The sequence below is a fragment of the Ursus arctos genome, unplaced genomic scaffold (genome assembly GCF_023065955.2).
Source record: "Ursus arctos isolate Adak ecotype North America unplaced genomic scaffold, UrsArc2.0 scaffold_1, whole genome shotgun sequence".
In the NCBI taxonomy this organism is placed as follows: domain Eukaryota; kingdom Metazoa; phylum Chordata; class Mammalia; order Carnivora; family Ursidae; genus Ursus; species Ursus arctos.
Genome location: NW_026622763.1, coordinates 14,841,297 through 14,863,336, shown reverse-complemented (window position 1 = coordinate 14,863,336; position 22,040 = coordinate 14,841,297). Strand labels below are relative to the sequence as shown.

General features: G+C 36.6%; 1 protein-coding gene and 1 non-coding gene across 2 annotated transcripts in view; both read left to right on the top strand.

Annotated features, from left to right (window-relative positions):
* Positions 1 to 11,509, top strand: part of DPP10 (dipeptidyl peptidase like 10) — a 143,149-nt gene extending 131,640 nt beyond the window's left edge. The window contains exons 16-20 of the mRNA XM_026510117.4: positions 4,520 to 4,619; positions 4,874 to 4,932; positions 5,046 to 5,118; positions 9,016 to 9,089; positions 10,930 to 11,509. Of these exons, the coding sequence (XP_026365902.2) occupies positions 4,520 to 4,619; positions 4,874 to 4,932; positions 5,046 to 5,118; positions 9,016 to 9,089; positions 10,930 to 11,064 (441 nt within the window). The 3' untranslated portion in view covers positions 11,065 to 11,509. The remainder of the gene's footprint in view (positions 1 to 4,519; positions 4,620 to 4,873; positions 4,933 to 5,045; positions 5,119 to 9,015; positions 9,090 to 10,929) is intronic.
* LOC113263508 (U6 spliceosomal RNA) lies at positions 9,813 to 9,914 on the top strand. Its single transcript, XR_003319231.1, has one exon. It is a non-coding gene; the product is annotated as a U6 spliceosomal RNA (small nuclear RNA).
* Positions 11,510 to 22,040: the final 10,531 nt, after the last annotated feature.

Below are 22,040 nucleotides of genomic sequence, written 5' to 3'. Positions count from 1 at the left end.
CTTCTTCCTCTCCCTCTACCCCTCCACCCTGCTTGTGCTCTCTCTCTCTCATGTTCTCTCTCTCTAATATTTTTTAAAAACTTGACTTAGGGAGGTAATTATTACCTATAGTTTTATATCTTCTCAATTGAGATGGGGCTTGTTGGTGGCAGTCACTTCTAAGGTTTGAAGCTTTTAATATACATAATAAGAACACAAGACAGGATTGTAAGAATTGTGATAAAATGTATGTGATCACATTAAACAAATTAAAAAGATTTAATGTAAAATAATACAAAGCAATAAATCATGTTACTCATAACATATGTAGCGTATTTTTATTTCAAATCATTGTGTGCCATGAGTGATGTGGTTCACAAAGAATCTTAACTAAGGCTAGGAAAAACCTTTTTTTCAGTTCTGTCAGTATTTCTTTTTGACTGTATTCATTAACTCTTGGAGTACTCAAAGAAGTCACTTAATGATTATTACAGACCCCACCCTGGCTCCTCTAAGTCCATCTATCTATGGGATTCTGTTTCTTCAATCATGGGTATAATATAACTTTTTTAAGATAAAATATTCTCAGGAAACATTTCTATACTTTAAGTCCACTGAATAAAAAAAATGTTAAAAGATAAATTTGTTAAAATTGTATAAGTAATGCTAAAATGCTATGCAAATGGAAAGGACATAACAGTGAGTAGAAAAATGTGATCACTAGAAACCAATAAAATGACAGAACTGAACAGAACAGCCTATACCATTAGCTATTTCTGATCTATATCAAATAAAAAACATCCTCCAACTGACTAAGTCAATATGATGACCCACAGTTTCTGGCATCTTTCTGATTGACAGGAGTTGTTTTGAAAATTAAAATCACCATCTTCTGTCTACCTAGAATTTACATCTGATTCCTACCTTTGTCTGGGATATATTTTCTGAGAACTCTTTCATGATCTACTCTTGCATTCAGTGAGTAAATATAAAATGGTACAGAGGAAGGTGGACAATTAACATTTAATTTATTCTAATGCCTCCCAGTGTTGATTTTCTTTTAAAAATAGAAGTCATTTTGCTGAAATATATCAAATTAAGGCAGCATTTTGGATTAGGTTTTTGAATGCTATAGAGAGAATTTTATTCAACAGCTTTCACTATCATTAAGTCTTAAAGAGTATTTAGCTTCATTAATCTCAAATTTTCATATAAAAATAGTAAAATGCAACTTTGTGTAGCAGCAATGATTTATAACCCTAGTTTCATTTTTAAATCATATGGAAAGCTCCACAGCCCATTCTCCACAGACTAAATTATTTTTGAGAGCGTTGATACATATGTTTAAACCTCCACTGGTCTAGGGAATGCTGGTTGAAGCTAGGGAGATGTGTGGGTAGGTCTATTTGTTATATTATTATACCGTAAGAACTTACTATTCAAAATGTGGAATAAGAGCCTAGGCATTCCCTGGGAGTTTGTTAAAAATGCAAAATATTGGGCCCCACCCCAGATCTACTGAATTAGCACAATATGCATTTTAACAAGATCTCCAAGTGATCTGAATGAACTTTCAAGCATTGTTCTAGAATCGGCCCCTCCTTTGGAAGACACCATTCTACTTAGTTCCTGGAGATAATCAGACTGAGATTTATGTGAAACAGAGATAAAAAACATAATACCAACTTATTAATTTATATTATTAAGTTGCAATGTATAGTTGTTCTGTGGATTGGAATATTCAGCTATTCTCTCAAAGTAGTCAGGTTATATAAACCACCAAATCATAATCAACTGAAAGTCTGCTCTAATTCCATTGTGGAATTAGAACCAGAAAAGTTAACAACTGAGATGTGCATTTTTCACTGTGGGAACACTATTGCCCCATGGGAAATACTTGAAACTTCTTGGCTGTAACACCTTGGTCTTACCTCCACGTCCAAGAACTAGAAACAATACACTGGAAAAGTTCCCTTTAAGGACAGAACTTTTAGGGGCTCTACACTTTCGTTCTATAATAGCTATTTACTTACTTTGCAGAACTCATCCACCCCTGCATACTTCTGAAGAGGAGTAGAATATGCCATCCCAGAATATGCCTCTTTGGCATAAGGATTATTTTGAGCTGATTAAGAAACAGCAGACACAGAAGAAGCTTTGGAAACAGAACAGAAATTACTCTTTTGTAAGAGATGTTTGTATTTATAAAAGAAATCTCCATTTGTGTCTCCCTCCTTGTACCAGGATAAGAAGGTTGACTCTAAATCATAAGAACTTTTAATAATGGAGAAGGCACTAACTCCAAATTGGACTTAAATCTGCCTAACAAAGCTTAACCTTGATTATAGTTCTTTTCCTTGTAACCTCCCATAACTGAGCTCCCTCCAACATCTTTCTTTTGTCTTTGGCTAAAGATGGTATTTGAGGTGCTGGCTTGAGCCACCTCAAGGAGTTATTCAGTTTCACTGGGTATCTCCCATGTGTATGTGAGGTATTCATGTTAATAAACTTTTTTTCTCTTGATAATCTTTTATTACAAGGCATCTCAGCCAAGAACTCAGAAGGGGAGAGGGAAATTATTATCTTCCCCTTCACTTCTTTCTTTAGATGCCCTAACACTTTTAAGGCTAATGCTTCTGAATTTTGCTGACCTAAGGATATTTTTGTATCTTTCAAAAAGAATGAGTAAAGACACTGTGGTGGTTTATCTCTGTAAAGGATAATTTTATTTCCCTCATTTACCAATTGGTGAAGAAGATTCACTCAAGCTTCTGGATACTAGCTAAATATTTCAGCACTAAATTAACATATGCAAAGGAAGAAAAATAATCTTCCCTCTACCCTTCTGAGCTCTTGTCTGAGACCCCTGTAATAAAAGAGAGTCACAAGAGAAAAACAAAGAGAAGTTTATTGACATACATACATGAGACATACCCAAGGAAAAGTGAGTAACTCTCTGAGGAGGGCATAGAATTCAGGCTTAAATACCACCTTAAAAGGAAAAGGAGAGTGGGATGCAGGCCTTTTAGGAGAGTGAATGATTGTTAGGAAAGATGAATGGAAGAATAGATGGGAAGGGTGACAGTTTATGACAGTCTCTCTAGGTATGTTGTGGACTTCTAGTGACAAGAATCAATCTTCTAGGTTGATGAAATTCCCAGGGAAGGTATCTATGACAACTGAGTTCCTTTTGGAGGATCTGTCTTTAGGCAGATAAGGGAGTTCAGAGAAAGCCTTTCCCTGCATTTGCTCTTTTCCAGGTGTCTGCAGCTCAAAATAATCAATAGGCCAAAGTGCCATATTCTGCTACTCTTCACATAGGTTCCTTAAGACACTTGAGTAATGTTTGCAATTGGGACTTTGATGTCAATCATCCCACTTTTTAAATAATGTTCCATATAAGCATAAATGAAATTCTGTATTTCTCATCTCAAGAATTTAGTGAGATTAACAGATTCCTATTGCATTGGACCATACTAATATCATCTGGTAATCTTTCAAAAGTAGACCTCATCGTGAACCAACTGCATCAGAATTGCTGAGGCTAAGGCCTAGATCTTCATTTTTTTTTTTTTAATACCTCCCAGGGTACTCTGATGTCCAGCAAGATGAAGAACACTGCCCAGAGCATGGCTAAAAATTAATTTCTAAGATGAATATGTAACTCAGTAGGTCACTGCCTTAGCCCAAATCTACTAAATTGTTAAAATCTCCTCTGGAATTCTGGTTATAAAAGAAAACTGGACATCTTAATATATTTTTTAAGAATTTATAATTAATTGGTTCAAAAGCGCTGCAAGATGAATTTAGATATTTAAAGTAAAATTGACAGACAGTGAGAGAGGGAACACAAGCAGGCGGAGTATGAGAGGGATAAGCAGGCTTCCCGCTGAGCAGGGAGCCCAACGCAGGACCCTGAGATCATGACATGAGCTGAAGGCAGACCGTTAACAGCTGAGCCACCCAGACGCCCCTAAAATTAAATTTAAACAATAATCCAATTCATGCAACTAGCAACATTATTTATCATCCTCACTTCCTTCAAATATTTAGGTGTGTGGAACAAAGCAGAATCTATATTTGCGATAATAGATTTTAAATATTTAATTCTCCTTTCCTAATTCTACATAACTGTAATTATTAAATATTTCACTAAATATATATGTGTGATTTGCTGAAAATGATATATGATTTAATAAGTGCTATTTTCCCTAGCTTTTAATTATTTGGAGTTATTCCCAGATATACCACATGAAATCACAGAGCAAACATTGGACAATGTTGATATATAATTTTATATTTTACCTAAAGTTATTAAAATAGCTTGTTATATAAAAATTTAAATTCGTTTCAAGATTTTCATCTGTACAAAGTGATCTTAGTGTATTCTTTTCTCAGGTCTGGGACATTATAAGACATTCTGTTATGTATATTACCAAACAGTGATCAAAAGCTAAAAATATCTCCAGGGATAATTGATACAAACATACCCTCCCCCCCCTCTATATACATAATATATATATATTTTTAATTTTGCCAGGGGTATGGTGGCTATATTGCATCAATGATATTAAAATCAGATGAAAAGCTTTTTAAATGTGGATCAGTGATTGCACCCATCACAGACTTGAAGTTGTATGGTGAGTACTTCCTACAGATTGACTTAATATAACGTATTGATTTGTAAAAAAAAGAAAATCCCAATGCAGAAGAGCTCTATTGGGCTCATTTATCATGTGCTATCAGAGATGTTTTCAGCTGTTTATCGCTTCCTCATTCAATCAGTTTTACTGGAGCATGACAATTAAACATGAAATGTAGAAATTAAATAATGAAATATGTTAGTCATAAGGTTTCTAGTTTATTCTTAAATTTCTGTTTTCTTGGGTCACAGCCTCAGCATTCTCTGAAAGATACCTTGGTATGCCATCTCGGGAAGAAAGCACTTACCAGGTAACAAATTTAAAATAATGAAGAAAGAAGAGCATATTTGTTCTAAAAACTGAATCAAATTGCAAATATAGGTAGATCTATATATACACAGATATTTGTGCTTTCCTTTATAGGCATCCAGTGTGCTACATAATATTCATGGCTTAAAAGAAGAAAATATATTAATAATTCATGGGACTGCTGACAGTAAGTATTGTAGTTGCTACGACTGTTTGACGGGTTTGACCTTGAACAAAGGGGTACGTCTAAGAACTTGCTTACAAGGGGCCCCATAAACTTTTTGAAGAAGATAGCAGAGGATAGTGGCACAAAGAATCCAATGTATGATAGGAAGTAAGAAGAAGGATGTCAGAACCAAGAGGAAAGAAGCTGGGAGCCTCGATGGCAACTCCGTCCAATAAAACTTTCTGGGATGATGGAAATGTTCTGTATTTGCGCTGTAGAACACAGTAGCCACCAGCCAATATGACTCTTGAGTACTTGAAATGTGTTTAATATAATCAGGAACTGAATTTTAAATTGTTTATTTCTAATTAATTAAAATTTGAATACCCACATATGGCTAGTGACTACCACTGTGGTGTTATTCAGCACACTTCAAATCGAAAGTAACTGAGAAAACAACAGGATAGCAAAAAGTGCCAGCACATAGAATTCTGATACAGTCACTCACAGTTAAAACAAAAACTTTTTAAAATGCATGTTTATATCACATCTCCTTTTTTCACCACTTTAAACATTAGAGATGGATGTGATTGATATTACTAGTAATATATATAATTTTATATTCACTTTGAAGTGTTTAGGGGTTAAAGAATATATATATTTATATTTGAATTTATATTTATGTGGTACTTTACAACAGAGGGCTGAGTATTTATAGCCCCATTCACAGACGAGAAAAATCAATTTCAAGGAGGAAACTGATTTAACCAAGGCTATCTGTCTAATAAGCATAGAGTCAAAGCCTTGAGTCAGTATTTCCTAATATCTGAACTTATTTTTGTTGATCCATCCTGTCCTGCCTCAGTAGTTTTACCCCATATTACAGAGAATATCACTAAAAAGGTCTTACAGCAAAGATGATATCAGCTCTTTAACTTTACAGCATGCCAGGTTGATTAGAATTTAGATCAGTACTTATGTACACACACACATATATATAGAATATATATCCAGTGTGTATTTATATATTGTATGTGTGTGTGTTTGAATAAATAGGTAAATGGGAGAGAAGAGACAAAAATCTCCCTTAAGTACAATTCCAAATTTATGTAGGTACACACCCTCAAGGAGGCAAAGCTTAGCTTTCTTCTTCCCCTATCAGAATGGGTTGCACTTAGTGATTTGCTTCTAAAGACTGCTGTATGGAAAAGGGAAGAATAACTTTACAATGGAGAAACTTCATAAATACCATCTCAGCCAGGTGATCAAGGTTAACATGAACAGTTACAAGTCATGTTGATGGTATGTACCTTTGACATCACTTTAAGAGAATGGTGCTCTCTCTCTATGGTCTTGTCCCCAAAACCCATAACCTCATTCTACCCATGAGAAAAACATCAGACAAACCCAAATGAGGAAAATTCTAACCCATACAACTTGGAATTGTTAAGGTCATCAAAAACAAGTTCGAAAATTCCTCGTAGATCGTAAGAGGTTAAGGCGTCATGTTATCTAGATGTTTCTTCGTTGTAACAAATGGACCATAATAATGTGAGATGTGAAAAATAGGGGGAACTTGGTAAGGGATATACATGAACTCTCTGTACTGTCTTTGCAACTTCTTTGAAAATCTACAACTACTATAAAATTTTAAAAAATAGAACTGAGATGATGCCATACCTGTGTTGGATGAAACATATGTAAAAGCGTACAAACATGTTGATGGACATTAGAACTTTATTCTAAGGTATTAAGATCTTACACATATATTAATAGTAACAAAAAGCAGAAATTATGTACTGAGTATATTTCAGAAAATGTGCCAAAAGCTTTTAATGTTATCCTATCTCTTTTTCACAAAAATATTGTGCAGCAGGTGCTATTATCTTGTTTAACTGATTGGGAAAATAAAAATTATGGAATTTATATAACTTGCCAAAAGTAACACAACCACTAATTCACAGAAGGGGGGTTGGAATCTGGTATGAAGGCTTTTTCATTGTGCCCTGAAGCATCAAGTGTGAGAATAAATTATATTTGAGGTTAAATTATTTCACGTCTGGCCATTACCCTAGACTAGAATATATTAGTGCTATTCAAATGTCCCTGTCAATATGTTGCAGCTATTAAGGTAAATCATGTTCTTCCTACCTCACTTAGGCGTGGATCTAGTTCTTCACCCACTGATAAAATGCAAGCAAAGGTTCAGCACTGGTCACTTCAAAGGAAAAGCGCAAACACACATAAACACATGCGCACACATACACACACCTCATATGGGCCTGGTGGATTATAGGTGCTCAATGACATTATAATACTATCATTATTAATATCATCCTCAAAAACTACCAGCAAATTAGTTCACTAAGACAATTAGACCTTTAATGTTCCTGTTTTAGGAAGTAGACAAATGACAAATATCAACAGGCTTCACATCAGAAACTAAACAGAAAAAAATCCAACTATACTTTTGTACATTTATCTTTTCAGCTCCATCCATGCAATGATGGAGTCCTTTTCAAATTTTTTTTTCTGATAACACATGAGCAATATAAGAGGTGATTTTACCTTAGTCATTGTTCCAACTTATCAGCATTTCTCATAACTTACATTTACTGAGCAATTTGCAAATTTATTTAGAAGTAACATGGTAATACTCCCATGTAGTACAATAGGAAGATGCTGAAAGGATCTTGGGTAGATTTTAAAAAGATTTAAATGATCTTTGGATTCTTTTGCTGTCTGCTGTGTGGTAGGATTAACCAGTATCATAGCATTAGAGCAACGAAACAGCTTCAACTATTAAGACTGACCTAGTTTGACAAAGACACTTTAAAAAGGTTAGCTTAAAAGTTATTTACAGGGCACTGGGTGGCTCAGTTAACCGTCTGACTTCAGCTCAGGTCATGATTTCGGGGTTCTGGGATCCAGCCCAGTATGGGCTCCCGCTGTCTGCTTCTTCTCCTGCCTCTCCCCTCGCTTGTGCTTGCTCTCTCTCAAATAAATAAATAAAATCTTTTTAAAAAGTTATTTATAGAAATTTGAAGATGCATGAAGTATAGGAATAAATAGCCAGGCAGTAGATGAGCGAAGTGCTGTACAAACAGATTTGAGTGATTCAGCCAACATTTCAGAATTTTCAGGCAGAGTTCAGGCAGAGGGGGAAGCTGGAAGGAAACAGGAGAAACCAGTATGATCCACACTAAATATTAAGCTCTTCAATAATGAGATGTAGACTCTAATTTCTCAAGATGGTACAGTTTTTTTCTCATTTAAAATAAAACAGAATGTCAGTATCTAACGGAGACTGGGCCCCAGTAATCCTCAGAAAGATGGTTTGCTGTATTACTATGGGGATAGGCATTCACTGAATTAAAATTGTTATAACTATATAAAATATGTGGACAACTAGAAATAATAAATGGTAAAGTAAACTTAAATACTATCCTGTACAATAAGTAGAGCCTTAATAGTAACTTCTGTTTCAGTTTATTTTTTGTAATGTATTTTTTATAAACCTTTAAGTTTTATCAGCATTGTATCTTACTGATTTTCCAGTTAATTCCAGGTGTCAGCCTTTTATTATTTTTTTAAAGATTTTATTTATTTATTTGAGTAAGACTGAGTGAGAGAGCGAGAGCATGAGTGGGAGAAGAGACAGATGTAGAGGGAGAAGCAGACTCTTCACTGAGCAGGGAGCCTGATGCAGGACTTAATACCAGGACCCTGGGATCACAACCTGAGCTGAAGGCAGACGCTTAACTGACTGAACCACCGAGGCACCCCTGCCCAGGTATCAGTCTTTCAAATGTGCAATGTATGTAAAGTATAATATTTAATATCTTTGAAAAAATGATATAAAAAGTTCAATTCTAATAAATGCATTTCCATCAAATAATAGAATTTAATTTCTTACAGCAAAAGTCCATTTCCAGCATTCAGCAGAATTAATCAAACACCTAATAAAAGCTGGAGTGAATTATACTATGCAGGTAAGTCACTTTTTCACGAGACTGTTTTCCTACCTTGGTTTTTCAGTTGTGAGATATAGAACACAGTTTCTGTACTACTCCATCCCCCACACTATTATTTTAACTGTGATTTTTAGGTACCAAAGATTGTGAGTTTTCTTCCTAATCATGCTGAGAAGGTAGATCAGCTCACGCTTTATGTGAACTGCAAAAATTTTCAAGAATGTCTTTTTCTTCTCAGACTTTTATTTCTATCAATAATAATGAATTGTTTTCAAAGAGGCGTGTTCTATTTCCCTTCTAGTTCCTTTGTTTTTTCCCTCATTTTCTATCATCTTTATCAGAAAAGGTAGGGAAAAAGTGGTTTGAGGAGATACTAAGAAAAAAGGAGCAAACAAAACATTTACATCTGTGCATTCAACCACATGTAGGGAATAGTACCAAAGCCTTACTTTATAGTGGTCACTATGCTAGGGGAGTAAGACAGACTTTACAACGTTGAGGATTTTCAGTCTGAGGGAGGAGTCACAGAAGGGAGAAAAAAAAAAAAAAAGCAATTTTAAGTTCTCAGCATTTGAAAGAACCAAAAGTAGTTCAACATATCCAGAAGCACAGGTACCAGAGTTAGGATGATGAAGGAAGAAGATGTAGAGATAAATAGATAAGATCATGCCACAAATAATGGGAAGGAGTAGAGGGCTTTATGTAGATCATTGAGGTACCGTTTAAAAACTTTACCCCCAGGTGCTCACTTTGGCAGCACATATACTAAAATTGGAACGAAACAGATTAGCACAGCCCCTGCACAAGGATGACACGCAAATTTCTGAAGTGTTCCATATTTTTTGTATGGAACTGTTCAATTATGGTGATGTATATCTGAAACTAATATACACTGTATGTTAATTGGAATTAAAATAAAAACTTTGAAAACTAATTAAAAATAAAAAATAAGTAAAAGCTATGTCATCTTAATAGTAAAAAATAAAAATTAGAAAAAAATTGAATAAATAAAAACTTCATATCCATTGATGGACAAGTATCTATATTTGTAATTTTAGAAAAATTATTCATATCATTTATATTAGAGGGGACACTGTCAAATTAAAAATTATACCGGACAAGGTTAAACAGACAAGGCAGGCTTTATTTAAGACTTCTGTAATAGGGGAGAGAAACTAAACTCTGTCAAAACATAGGGTTGGGGAATTTATAGAAACTGGGGCAGAGGGAATCATCGGCCATCTACTTTGGGCAGTTCACCTTACCAAATGGAAAAGTAAACTTTCTGTTTATGACAGGAGGTAGTTTTACAACTTGGAGCAAGGGTTCTACCCTCCCACAGAGAGAGAGGGCTGCTCTCTCCTTCAATATTTTCATCTGAGAGAGATGGTTTTTAGGTCCTTGAGAAAGACATTTCCTAAATTGTAGAACTGGCAAGCCTGGAAGATTTACATACAAAGGGGCAGAGAATTTACAATTCTAAGTTTTCTAAAATAGCTCTAAGAAAAGGAAGGTCAAGGCCCTAGAGTCAGGAAGAAAAGGATCTCAAATTTAGTCAAATTAAGGGGAATGTTAATGCTGCCCTGGCCAACAGGAACATAGAAAGCTCTACTTTTTCTGACCAACGAGTTCTAATTTAAATACATAAAAAACTGTAGTTTGTCTCAATTATTATCATAGGATTATAATTTAAAAAAAGAGAGAAAAGTTTAGCACAAAAAACCCAGAGTAAAATTAGGTTAGATTTTGGTCAGATATTACTTTCCAAAGTTCCCTTGCCCCTCGGGCTAAAGGAATGGATTCTGAGGGACAGTATCTGCTTGGTAACTTTCAATCTCTCTCCCCCTCAATATCTTAGGTCTACCCAGATGAAGGCCATAACGTATCTGAGAAGAGCAAGTATCATCTCTACAGCACAATCCTCAGATTCTTCAGTGATTGTTTAAAGGAAGAAATCCCTGTGTTACCACAGGAACCGGAAGAAGATGAATAATGGACCCTATTTATATAGAACTGAAGGGGATCTTGAGGCTCAATGAAACCTAACCAAGAGACTGTAATATTGTACATGCTCCAGAATTTCAAGGGCAGCTTAAGGAGATGACACTGGAACAGCACACTCAGAGACAATGAACTAGAATTTGAATACAGATGTCCAAGTCTACTGTGTTGCCAAGGGTGCGGAACCTGTTTCTTTGTGTAAGGAGGTCAAAGGGTTGGTTTCCTGGGAGAAATTAGTTTTGCATTAAAGTAGGAGTAGTGCATGTTTTCTTCTGTTATCCCCAGATTTGTTCTGTAACTAGTTGCTCTCGTTTTAATTTCAGTGGCCACCGTCATCTTTGCATATGATGCATACTTAGTACCACATCCCTGATCTTTGATGGCTGAGCTGCAACCTAACACCTTACTGTATCTTTATAATAAGTGCAATTCCTTCATTGTCTATTATTATGCTTAAGAAAATATTCAGTTAATAAAAAAGAGTATTTTATGTAATTCTGTTTATAAAAAGACATTATTAAACGGGTCAAAGGTCATGTAGAAATATGGATTTCAGCACCTTCCAAAGTTCAGCCAGTTATCAGTAGATACAGTATCTTTAAATCAACACACGAGTGTATGTCTCACAATATATAGACACACGTGTGCATATACAGTCAATAAATCTATCTTTACATGTTATTCATGCTACAAAGGATAGACTTCTGATGAATTAGAAGAGATGCTCTTTTAGAGGCTATAACGGATGCTTTGTTTAACGAGCCAAAAATGATGAAACATTTTTTCCAATTTAGATTCTAGCTATTGCTTTCCTATAAATGTTTGGGTTGTGTTTGGTATCGTTTTTAGTGGTTAATAGTTTTCTAGTTGCAATTTAATTTTTTTGAATATGATACCTTGTCACATGTAAATTAGATACTTAAATATTAAATTATAGTTTCTGATAAAGAAATTTTGTTAACAATGCAATGCCACTGAGTGCTATTTTGCTCTTTTGGTGGAGAAAGCTTTTTTTAAAACACTTGGTCCTTTTACTTCTCTCAATGCAGAATCAATTCTCATTTTCATTGTAAAAGCAAAGAGCTAGATTATTTCATTTGCCAGTTCCTATTTAGTATTCTGTGCCTGCCCACTTCATCTGTTACTGTTTAATTTAAATCCTTCTGGTGAGAATTAGAAATGAAATATTTCTTATTCATTGGCCAAAAAGTTCACAAACAGCAGTGTTTGCTATTTAATTTGAGTTGAAGGCACAAATGCATTAATTCCTGTGCTGTATTGACTTGCAGTAGTAAGTAACTGAGAGTGTAAAATAAACTTGACTGTATGAAGTCAAATTTAAGTCATGAGAATATTAAATTTGGTGACTAAAATCACTTTGGTGACTTAAGGGATCTTCCAGAAGAAGTCTCAAAGCCTGTAATCAAGCTTAGAAGTTTAGATAAACCTAGGCAGTATACTGTGTTTCTGTGGTTTCTCTCAAATTCCTCAGGACAGGCTGGATTCTCATGACATCAAGACACCAAGAGGAAACTCAAAAATGTCACAGAACTGCTCAGTAACTCTCCCATTTTCTTGAAGGATCAACCCCCAAATCTGGGTATTTGGAAGCATATAAATTGTTTTCTTGGACAGTCAACTTTTCTTCTGTATGCTTTGGAATTGTGTCTTCACTGCTCCACTGGATTCAATTTAAAATGGGAAAGGCTCACTTTTCTGAGACCCATTTCAGGTCTTTTCAAGAATAGTAAACACATTTTTAAAGAAAAAATAATTTTAATGTTTAAAAGGAAAGTTTTGCCTATTTTATTAAGATGGAAATTTCTTTTTAGGCTGATTTGAAGTCCAAATGAAGCTTTTTAATCAATATTTTAAATTTCAACCACTACAGATTTTTATGATGCAAATAGTTATGTTGTCTGAAAGATGTGGTTTTATTGAATGTCTATTTGAGCAACATTTTTAAAGTATTTACCTTTTACTGTTCATCATTTCTCTTGTTTTATTACTATTATCAATGTTTATCTATTTTTCAATTAATTTAATACAGTTTCTAATGTGAAAGACATTTGTCTGGAACCCACTTTCACCTTAAAGGCTAAATGGACCTCAAATGAAGACATACTGTTTAACAGGAAGGTGGAAATTTTTTATCTCCATGATTCTTTGAGTTTTAATCATTGCGCTACTTTAGAAAAGGCAATGCTCACCGACACAGACACCAACTGTTAAAGGAATCATGTAACTGAACTTTCTCCTTTATACATTTGCCTTTGGTTATAATCCAACTATTTCACATGAATTTATGCATTCTGAGGGTTTCCTAGAACTCCAGCGGCAAGCTTTTCAAGTGTGATTTGCCCTTTAAAGTTAAAAAACTCAAGATAAAATAAAAAATTCTATGAAACAGGTAAGCAGTATCAAATCATCCATAGAGATAAACACATAGCTTTTTGAAACTATTTTAAAAGATAAAAGTGTTGTTTCTTTTTTTTTTTTTTTTTTTTTAATGTCCATTGCCTCCATTGAGGTCTCTAATTCATCAGCTAGAAACTAAGGAGACCATGCGATCTGCTGGAGTGTCCTGAGAACTAAAGGTAGATGCTCTTCAAAACCTGGGTCTCAAAAGCAAACAAAAACCTGGGTCTCAGTTCACCCTGCGAGTGTGTCTTTTCTGACTGGATGTGTAGTATAAAAATTACCATAGAGGGCCCCTCGCACATTCCAGTTGTATACCTACTAAAATGAGGTGACTTGAATTTTGGTCTCTACCATACAGGGAATTATTTAAGCATTGTCCTCAAGTAGTAGGCTTTGAAACAGAAGAATCTGGGACTGAATTGCCCTCAAGTTTCAAAGGTCATTGAGGGCACATGGCTTGTATAAAGAATCACGTATGGAATACCTCTTGTGTCCCTCCCCAAATGCTCTCAACCATCTTCACATCATACAGCAACAAGCAGTGTATAAATAAAACCTGAGCCCTCAGCTGCACTCTCACTTTCTGTTCTGGGGATTCTCTGACATAATGCTAGCTCTCTACTGGAACCAACACTCATCACTTACGCATTACAGATCTACATGAGGATGTTAATACCCTCACTGAAACCCAGTTAATGGAAGACAGGAGCACTTGAGTACATGTTTCTTTTCTTTTTTTCTTTTTTTTTTTTTTTAAAGATTTTATTTATTTGACAGAGAGAGAGGGTACAAGCAGGGGGAGCAGCAGGGAGAGGGAGAAGCAGGCTCGCTGCTGAGCAAGGAGCCTGATGCGGGACTCAATCCCAGGACCCTGGGATCATGACCTGAGCTGCAGGCAGACACTTAACGGACTGAGCCACCCAGGCTCAGATGTTCTTTCCTTAGATATTCTGCATGGTCCTTAGAAGCCCCATGAGACTCAGCTGCCCACAGCTGTACACTGTTGTTTCCCCCCTTCCCCATTCCACTTGGCTCAGTTCCTCACTCATATCTCCTAGATAAAATACACATTGATCAGGCCCTACTTTCTGGGGAAACATTTTGCCCACAAGAGTTTACTACTGTGAAAACTACAGGATGAACAAACAAAATGAGAATAAAGAAGTGCTTCCTTTTCAGTTTAGAATAAGCTCTTACCTAAAATTTCCTGGATGCTTACTAAGCACCAACCATGTACTAAGTGCTCTACTTTCATTATCAAATTAAACTTCTCAACATGCCTTGATTCCCATTTTACAGATAAGAAAATGGAGTCTGAGGAGTAAGACACCCACATTTATATAACTAATGAATGAATAGCCTAAAACCTAGCTCTAGCCATCTGAGAAGCCCCTGTTCTCAGCCATCCTGCTGTATAGAAGTAGGAAAGGTTTCATCTGAGAAAGCATTCTGAATATTTAAATATACAGTTCCAGATATTTTTGAGAATGGTTTGATAGCAATAATACTAAAAGATAAATGATAGGCTAGTGTACCACTATACTGGCATTTGAAGCTACATGGATTCCCTGATGCCAAGGGGACTTATGCAATATTAAAAATACACTTTGTTTTCAATTGGAGATATGCAAGAATTATTCCCATCTATGGAAACCCTTGCCCAGAAGACAATGTCTATACACCTAGGATATCATTAGTAAAATCCCTTGCTCTGACATTATGCCAAGAGCATTCCAAAATCATTCCAAGGGGGATTCAAAACATTATGTTGATCAAAGCACCCAGGCTTGTAAACACGAAAACTCCACCTAGTCTTCAAACATTAAAATCCAGAAAGCATGTTGCAACACTTAGAGCTATAGCTGGCATCCACAATCCTATTTGCAATCTGACTTAGGAGAAGTGCATTATCTCCCACTTTTCTATTACTATAGGAAATAGGTTTTGTTTACCACTGATCAAATCTGCTAACAACAGTCATTTCATGTGGCAAAATTCCAGCAATTTTGGAAAAGAGTCTGTAAATTAAAAACTCCCCTTTCTTATCAAAGACAAGGCAGACAAGATTTTTTAAAAAAGTCATATCAAAGTACAATTTTGATTATTTTTCTTTCAGACTTCCAATTAAGTTTAAGATAGTCTGATACAAGTATCACAGGTTTTTGATACAGCAGCTTGAGTAGAAGGAAAGTCTCTAGGCTGATTATCACAATCTGTGTTCTATCAGACTCAGCACCATTTTAACTAAGTAATCTTTGGCCTGAGTGAAGCTTAACAATACAGAAGTCCAAAATCATCAATAGAAGAGGAACTCACATATGTTCAACATCTAGGCTTTTTCTCATATAATCTCAGCAAATGCCCAAACCAACCATGTGAGACAGACATTGTTCTCTGATGAAATCAAGATTCAGAGAGGTTAAACAACTTTCCAGAAGGTCACACAGTTTGTAAATGACAGAACCAGGATTTGAACATAGACCATAATGACCTCAAAGCCTTCACTTGATAATCAGCTGGTGAATTCTTAAGGTTCATCATGCATATCTTTAGGTTGGATTAAATTTTTAAGTCCCTCACTATTCAGTATTGCCACTTAGTATGCATCTGATTTCAAGTAACTCAACACAAACTTAAAAGTGGCTTAAATACTTGTGACCCAATATGTGGGCAGTTTGGGCATCACCTGAGAGTTTGTTAGAAATATAGACTCTTGGGGCGCCTGGGTGGCTCAGTCATTAAGCGGCTGCCTTCAGCTCAGGGCGTGATCCCAGAGTCCTGGGATCGAACCCCACATCAGGCTCCTCCACTGGGAGCCTGCTTCTTCCTCTCCCACTCCCCCTGCTTGTGTTCCCCATCTCGCTGGCTGTCTCTCTCTTTCTGTCAAATAAATAAATAAAATCTTAAAAAAAAAAAAAGAAAGAAAAAAGAAAAGAAATACAGACTCTTAGGCACTACCTAAGAAGGGATTCAGGCCCTCCTGAATCAGAAACTTAATTGTAACAAATCCTCAAGTGATTTGTATGCACAGTAGAGTTTAAGAAGCACTGGCTTAAAGGACAAGAACTTTTATTTACTCATATCACAAGAGAGCTAAAGTTTGGTGCTTCTAGGGGGCAGTTTAACAGATTATTGGGCCCCTTCATTAATTTCAAGATAACCGCAATTGCCCTAGACAGTATGTCCTTTCACAGCAATATCCCAGGATAGATAGGCAAGGAGTGACTGTTTTTATCAGGAAAGGTAGCTTTCTCCGGAAGTCTTAAGCAAAATTCCTTTCAAATTCTTTAGTCCAGGCTTTGGTTGTAAGCCTCTACTGTAGAGGTATGGCAGGCTAGGAAGTTACATATCTGAAATTGCAATCTCCGTAGTGAAGGTGCAACAAATAAGAATGTTAAGAACAAGGAGAATGGCTGTAAGATAGGTGCCCAGTGTATGGCTCTGAAGAGATAGGTAAAGCCAAATGCAGTAAGAGCCTAAATGCTGACATTTGCAGTAGAGACAGCTCAAGGCATCAAGTAGTGAGGATGGGGGAGGTGGGGAGGGGTGTGTTTACACAGATCCTTTGTTTGAAGGTGTCTCACTTTTCCTCCCAGAAGACCCCCAAAATCTGTTCCACCCTCTGTTCCGAGGAGTTACACTTTTCCCTAGCTGACATTTTCTCTTTTCACCTTTGCTCTTCATTATCGACACAGTTTTTAGTGCAGGCAGGCAGTTTTGAAATTTGATTGCTGTGCTAGCAGTCCCATTTTTCAGGCTTTATTTGCTCTAACACGATTTATGATGCCTTGATTATCTCCGTATGGCCTGAATTGCTAGTCACACCATTAATTCTCCTGATTGATGGATTACATAAGGCATATTCCAACAGGAAAAGCAAAGGAAACACAGGTAACACAGCCTCCCCATTCATATGCACTTTTAATGGGAGTAATTGTCATTAGACTCCAACTCTCTATCCCTTCAGGACACCATGTGTGACTTTTAATGATCTGTATGATGTAATTGGATTTTGAGCCTCTGGGGAGAACAAGTTGTAAATTCTCTTGCCCAGGATAAATGGTAAATTTCAACTTCAAGGTTGTCTTCAAATCATGTAATAACTAAAAGATACTTTGTGCCTACTATGTGCCAGGTATTGTGCTGTTTGATACAACATTAGGATCCTTTAAAAACAAAACAAAACACTTAATTTTATTAACATGTCAAACGTATAAATGGGTATTTTAGTTCAAACATCAGAGCTAAAGGAGTCATCATTCACTAAAATGTATCAGCATGTTCAATCATGTTTTGATTTTCACAGAGTCATTTGTAATGCTCTCTTATGGTCTGTGCTCTTGCCCTTGGACCTGCTCCCTTTGAATAATCATCCCATAATGAATGTACTGGTTTTTTCCAAGTCAAAGGACTCCGCAGCCCATCATCACACTGGATAGCTGTGGGTATTAATGCAGCTACCTATTCCACTATCAATTTAGGGAATTTTGTAGTAAAGTCCTAGCATTTCTTGACAATTGCTTCTCAATCCAAATAACCCCTGAAAGAGGGACATTAATTAAAAAAAAAAAAATTGGGTTAATTTTCTCAGTTTGTGGTGTGCTAGCTTTGTTTTAACCAAAGGAAAGAATTCATATCCTATGGGAAGATTAAGTATTGCCAGAGAATAAAAAATAATAAATAAAATGACCTACTGCCCTAGCTCACCCCCTGCCTTAGGATTTCAGTTGAGTGTTTACTCAGCTTAGACCCCAAACCAGTCATATTGTGTTCTACCAATTTTCTTTTGGTATGCTTTCCTCATTCCCCAAATCCAGGAAACCATATCATTTGCCTGCTTATTCGTTTTTTTCCCAAACTGACAGGTATTAGTAAAAGGAGTTAAAAAGTTTGGTGTGTGAAATTGTATTTTTTTACCATCATCTGGACTCTGTATAATATTTGGAAATTTTCTTTAGTTTATCCTCATTCACTTTGTCAAATTCTAATATATCTCCCAGTTATTCTGAATTATTTTCAAAACCTAAATTCTCATTATTTCATGTCATTGAATATAATGTTTCATTCATGTACACGTTTTATATGTGTGATTTATATAATACTCTAGCTTGTTTGTAATTTGCTAAGGAAATATAAACGTAATAATAATAATAACTAACATTAACTCATTGCTTTATTTGTGCCAGGACCCAGTGAAAACACCTCAGCCCCTCCAGGCAACTTAGCCATCTTTACACTTTAGCAAATAACCTTAGCCCACATAATTAACTAACCTTTCTTTGTATATCTGTACTTAATGCACTCTTTCATAGAAAGAGCAGAGAACTTCTGCCCATCACCAAACAAAACCCAGACCCTTACAGAATCCCTGGGCACTAAGGGACCAGACTCCTTTGCACAAGCCCCAGGCACTAACAGACCAGACTCCCTTCCGCAACTTCTGAGCACTGGGACAATGTCTGGAGCTGCCACCATCCAATCTGCAGGGAATCAAGAAATACTATGACCACTGCACTCCCCTTACCAATTAACTGCCCTGAATGCGTTTAAAAATCCCTGGGCCAGACAAAAAGCTTGGAGTTGGCCTTTGGATAAGAGTCCACCATCTCCCCAAGCTGCAGGCTTCCTGAGTAAAGCTCATATTTCTTTCGACTTCCTGAGTAAAGCTCGTATTTCTTTCCAATCAAAACTCACCTCTTGAGTAATGGTTTTTCTAGAGACAGGAAGCAGAACTTGAGTTTCAGTAACACAAGGATAAGCTCATTAACGGATTTATTTATTTCACCTTTAAAGCGGCTGTGGGAATTAACTACAATCACTATCCCAATTTTTATATATGGAAACTGTAAGCTTCATAAAGTTGAGTTACTGAAAGCCAATGGATTACAGTAAGACACACTAATTAGTACAATGAAAGAAAAAATGTTAAAGAAATAAAGCTTTCTCACATGATGTTATATACAGGCAGGTGTCATATATATGGTGTTACTCTCACCTGTTATCTGAAACACCTGTCTCCGCGCTGTAACCTCAAGGCTGAAGGAGACACCCAACAGAAGTTTTCAATTGCCATCTCTCTGAAGTAATACCCATCACACCTTCCTGTAGCACGTTTTTCTGGACAGTTCTCAGTGTCCAACCTAACAGCAAAGAGATTGGAAAATTCAGGGAAATAAATTCAGCATTTAGGGAGTGCTAACTATCACTGGCTCAGTCCACAATTCTGAACATGATACACTTCAAGGACTCCTTTGATTTTCCCCATACACAGAGTATAATGGACCCCACCCCAAGAAACATAATCCCAATCCTTTTCAGCACAGAGCCCAGGATTTCTGCGACGATGGGGTTCAAGATGATATTGTAGACAGATGCTGCACTCACCTCCTCCCACAGACAAAACAAAGTCACAATGGCATATGAAGTAATTTCCTCAGAAAAAGACTTGACGGGTGCCTGGATGGCTCCGTTAGTTAAGCCACAACTCTAGATTTTGGCTCAGCTTACGATCTGAGGGTCGTGAAACGGAGGCCCACTCGCCTTCTGGCGTCGTGTGGAGGCTGCTTAAAATTTCTGCCCCGCCAAGCCCCCAGCCTCTCACGCGTACTTTCTAAAAATAAATAAAAGAAAAAGACTTAGAAATCGGGTGAACTGAGTCTTAACAACAAATGATAAAAGGGCAGCGTCCAAAGGAGTAAAAGAGGTAGGGTCTCATAAAAAAAACAAACCCTCAAAACAAACAAAAAAACATTACAGGCACAGCAATCCACAATCAGAAGGGATCTCCAAAATACAGTACTTTTCCCCAAAAAGCAGGGGCTCTGTGCTCCACATCGGGCACCCCAATCCCTACATCCTGCGCAAAGCCGAACACCCATACTCCTGGCTCTGAAGACTAGCGGGAATTACAGAGGAAAACCACAGAACTTAGGGAAATGAGAACCTCTTTTTAAAGGGCCCATGCAACTCTCGCACCAGAACGCAGCGCAAAAACCCCTCTGAAAAGCACCTAGAGGATATGTGAAGGAGACCCACTTATTAATCCTGAAGTGTCTGTGGGAGAGGCGGGAACTTGTTGAGACTCTCCCACAACAGAGACACTAACGGACGGCGGTTGCGCGCTCTCACTCTAACTTCCCAACGCCACGCTGTCGGGCACCATTTTGAATTCTCTGAACCTGTTAAGCACCAGGGCGCATGCGCCGCTGAAGGTCCCGTCCCTCCCGGAGCTGCAGCGTCCGGAATCAGAGTGAGTCAGAGACTGTTATAAGTTATAAAATGATACCCATAATAAGGTCTGAAGACTTAAAATTTAAAACTGTCAGTTTTCTCTTCTCCACACAACAGTGGACAAGAACAGGATAACCAAAGTAAGTAGTCCCATTTGGAAAGGGAAATAATGGGTAAGTCCGCTTGGAGAGTAGCACAGCCTTCCTAGCCGCTTGCCTATGACAGTTGGGAGCCCAAATGCCTTCTTGAAGAAGTCATATAGTCCCATGCTGTTTAATACAGGCTCACATTTTTTAGTATTAAAAAAATAATATTTCCTATATTTACTTTCAAACAGGTATGCAGCCAGTAACTAAATCTACATTCTTTTCAAAGCACAGTTTAAGAATGTACACAATCTTTGGAGGAATAGGGTACGAGAACTTCTTTCCCTACCACTCAAAATATTGATAGCTAATTTAAGACCATCTGTAGCAATAGAAGACTACTCCTAAATCTGAGCTTCACCTTCTATTGAAAAGATTTTAACCCTGTCACTTTGTGATCAATAAACTGTGACTTTTTTAACGCTGAAAAGACCCAGATACTTGACTCTATGACGTTGTGCTTAAATTTATTTTTTTAATGAGCTATATAATTCATAAATGATATTTTAAAGTGTGCAATCGTGGAGAGCCTGGTTGGCTCAGTCGGCAGGGCATGACACTTGATCTTCAAGGCATGAGTTCGAGCTCCAAGTTGGGTGTAGAAAGGCTTAAGTAAATTTTAAAAAATTACAGTGTACAATCCACTGGTTTTTAGTATATTTACAAAGTCATGCAAATACTGTCATTGTTTTTGCAATATTTCTACCATCCCAGAAAGAAATCTTATCACCCTCCATGTCCGCTTTTTCCTAGCTCCTGACAACCACTATCTGTTTTCTTTTTCTATGGATTTGCCAATTCTGGAATTTTAATGGAATTATACAACATGTGGACTTCAGTGATTGGCTTCTTTCACTTAGCATAATATTTTCAAGGTAGATCATGTTGTAGCATGTATCAATACGTCATTCTTTTTTTGTGGCTGAGAGATATCCCATTATATGTATATACCACATTTTCTTAATCCACTTATCAGTTGGTAGACATTTGGTATTTTGTCACTTTGGGTTTATCATGAATAATGTCACTATAGATACTCAGGTTTTTGTGTGGACATGTTTTCAGTTGTCTTGGGTGTGTAACTAGGAGGCAAGTTACTTGGTCATATGGGGACTAGTTTAGCTTGTGAGGAACTGCCAAACAGTTTTGCAAAGTGAGTGCACTATTTTAC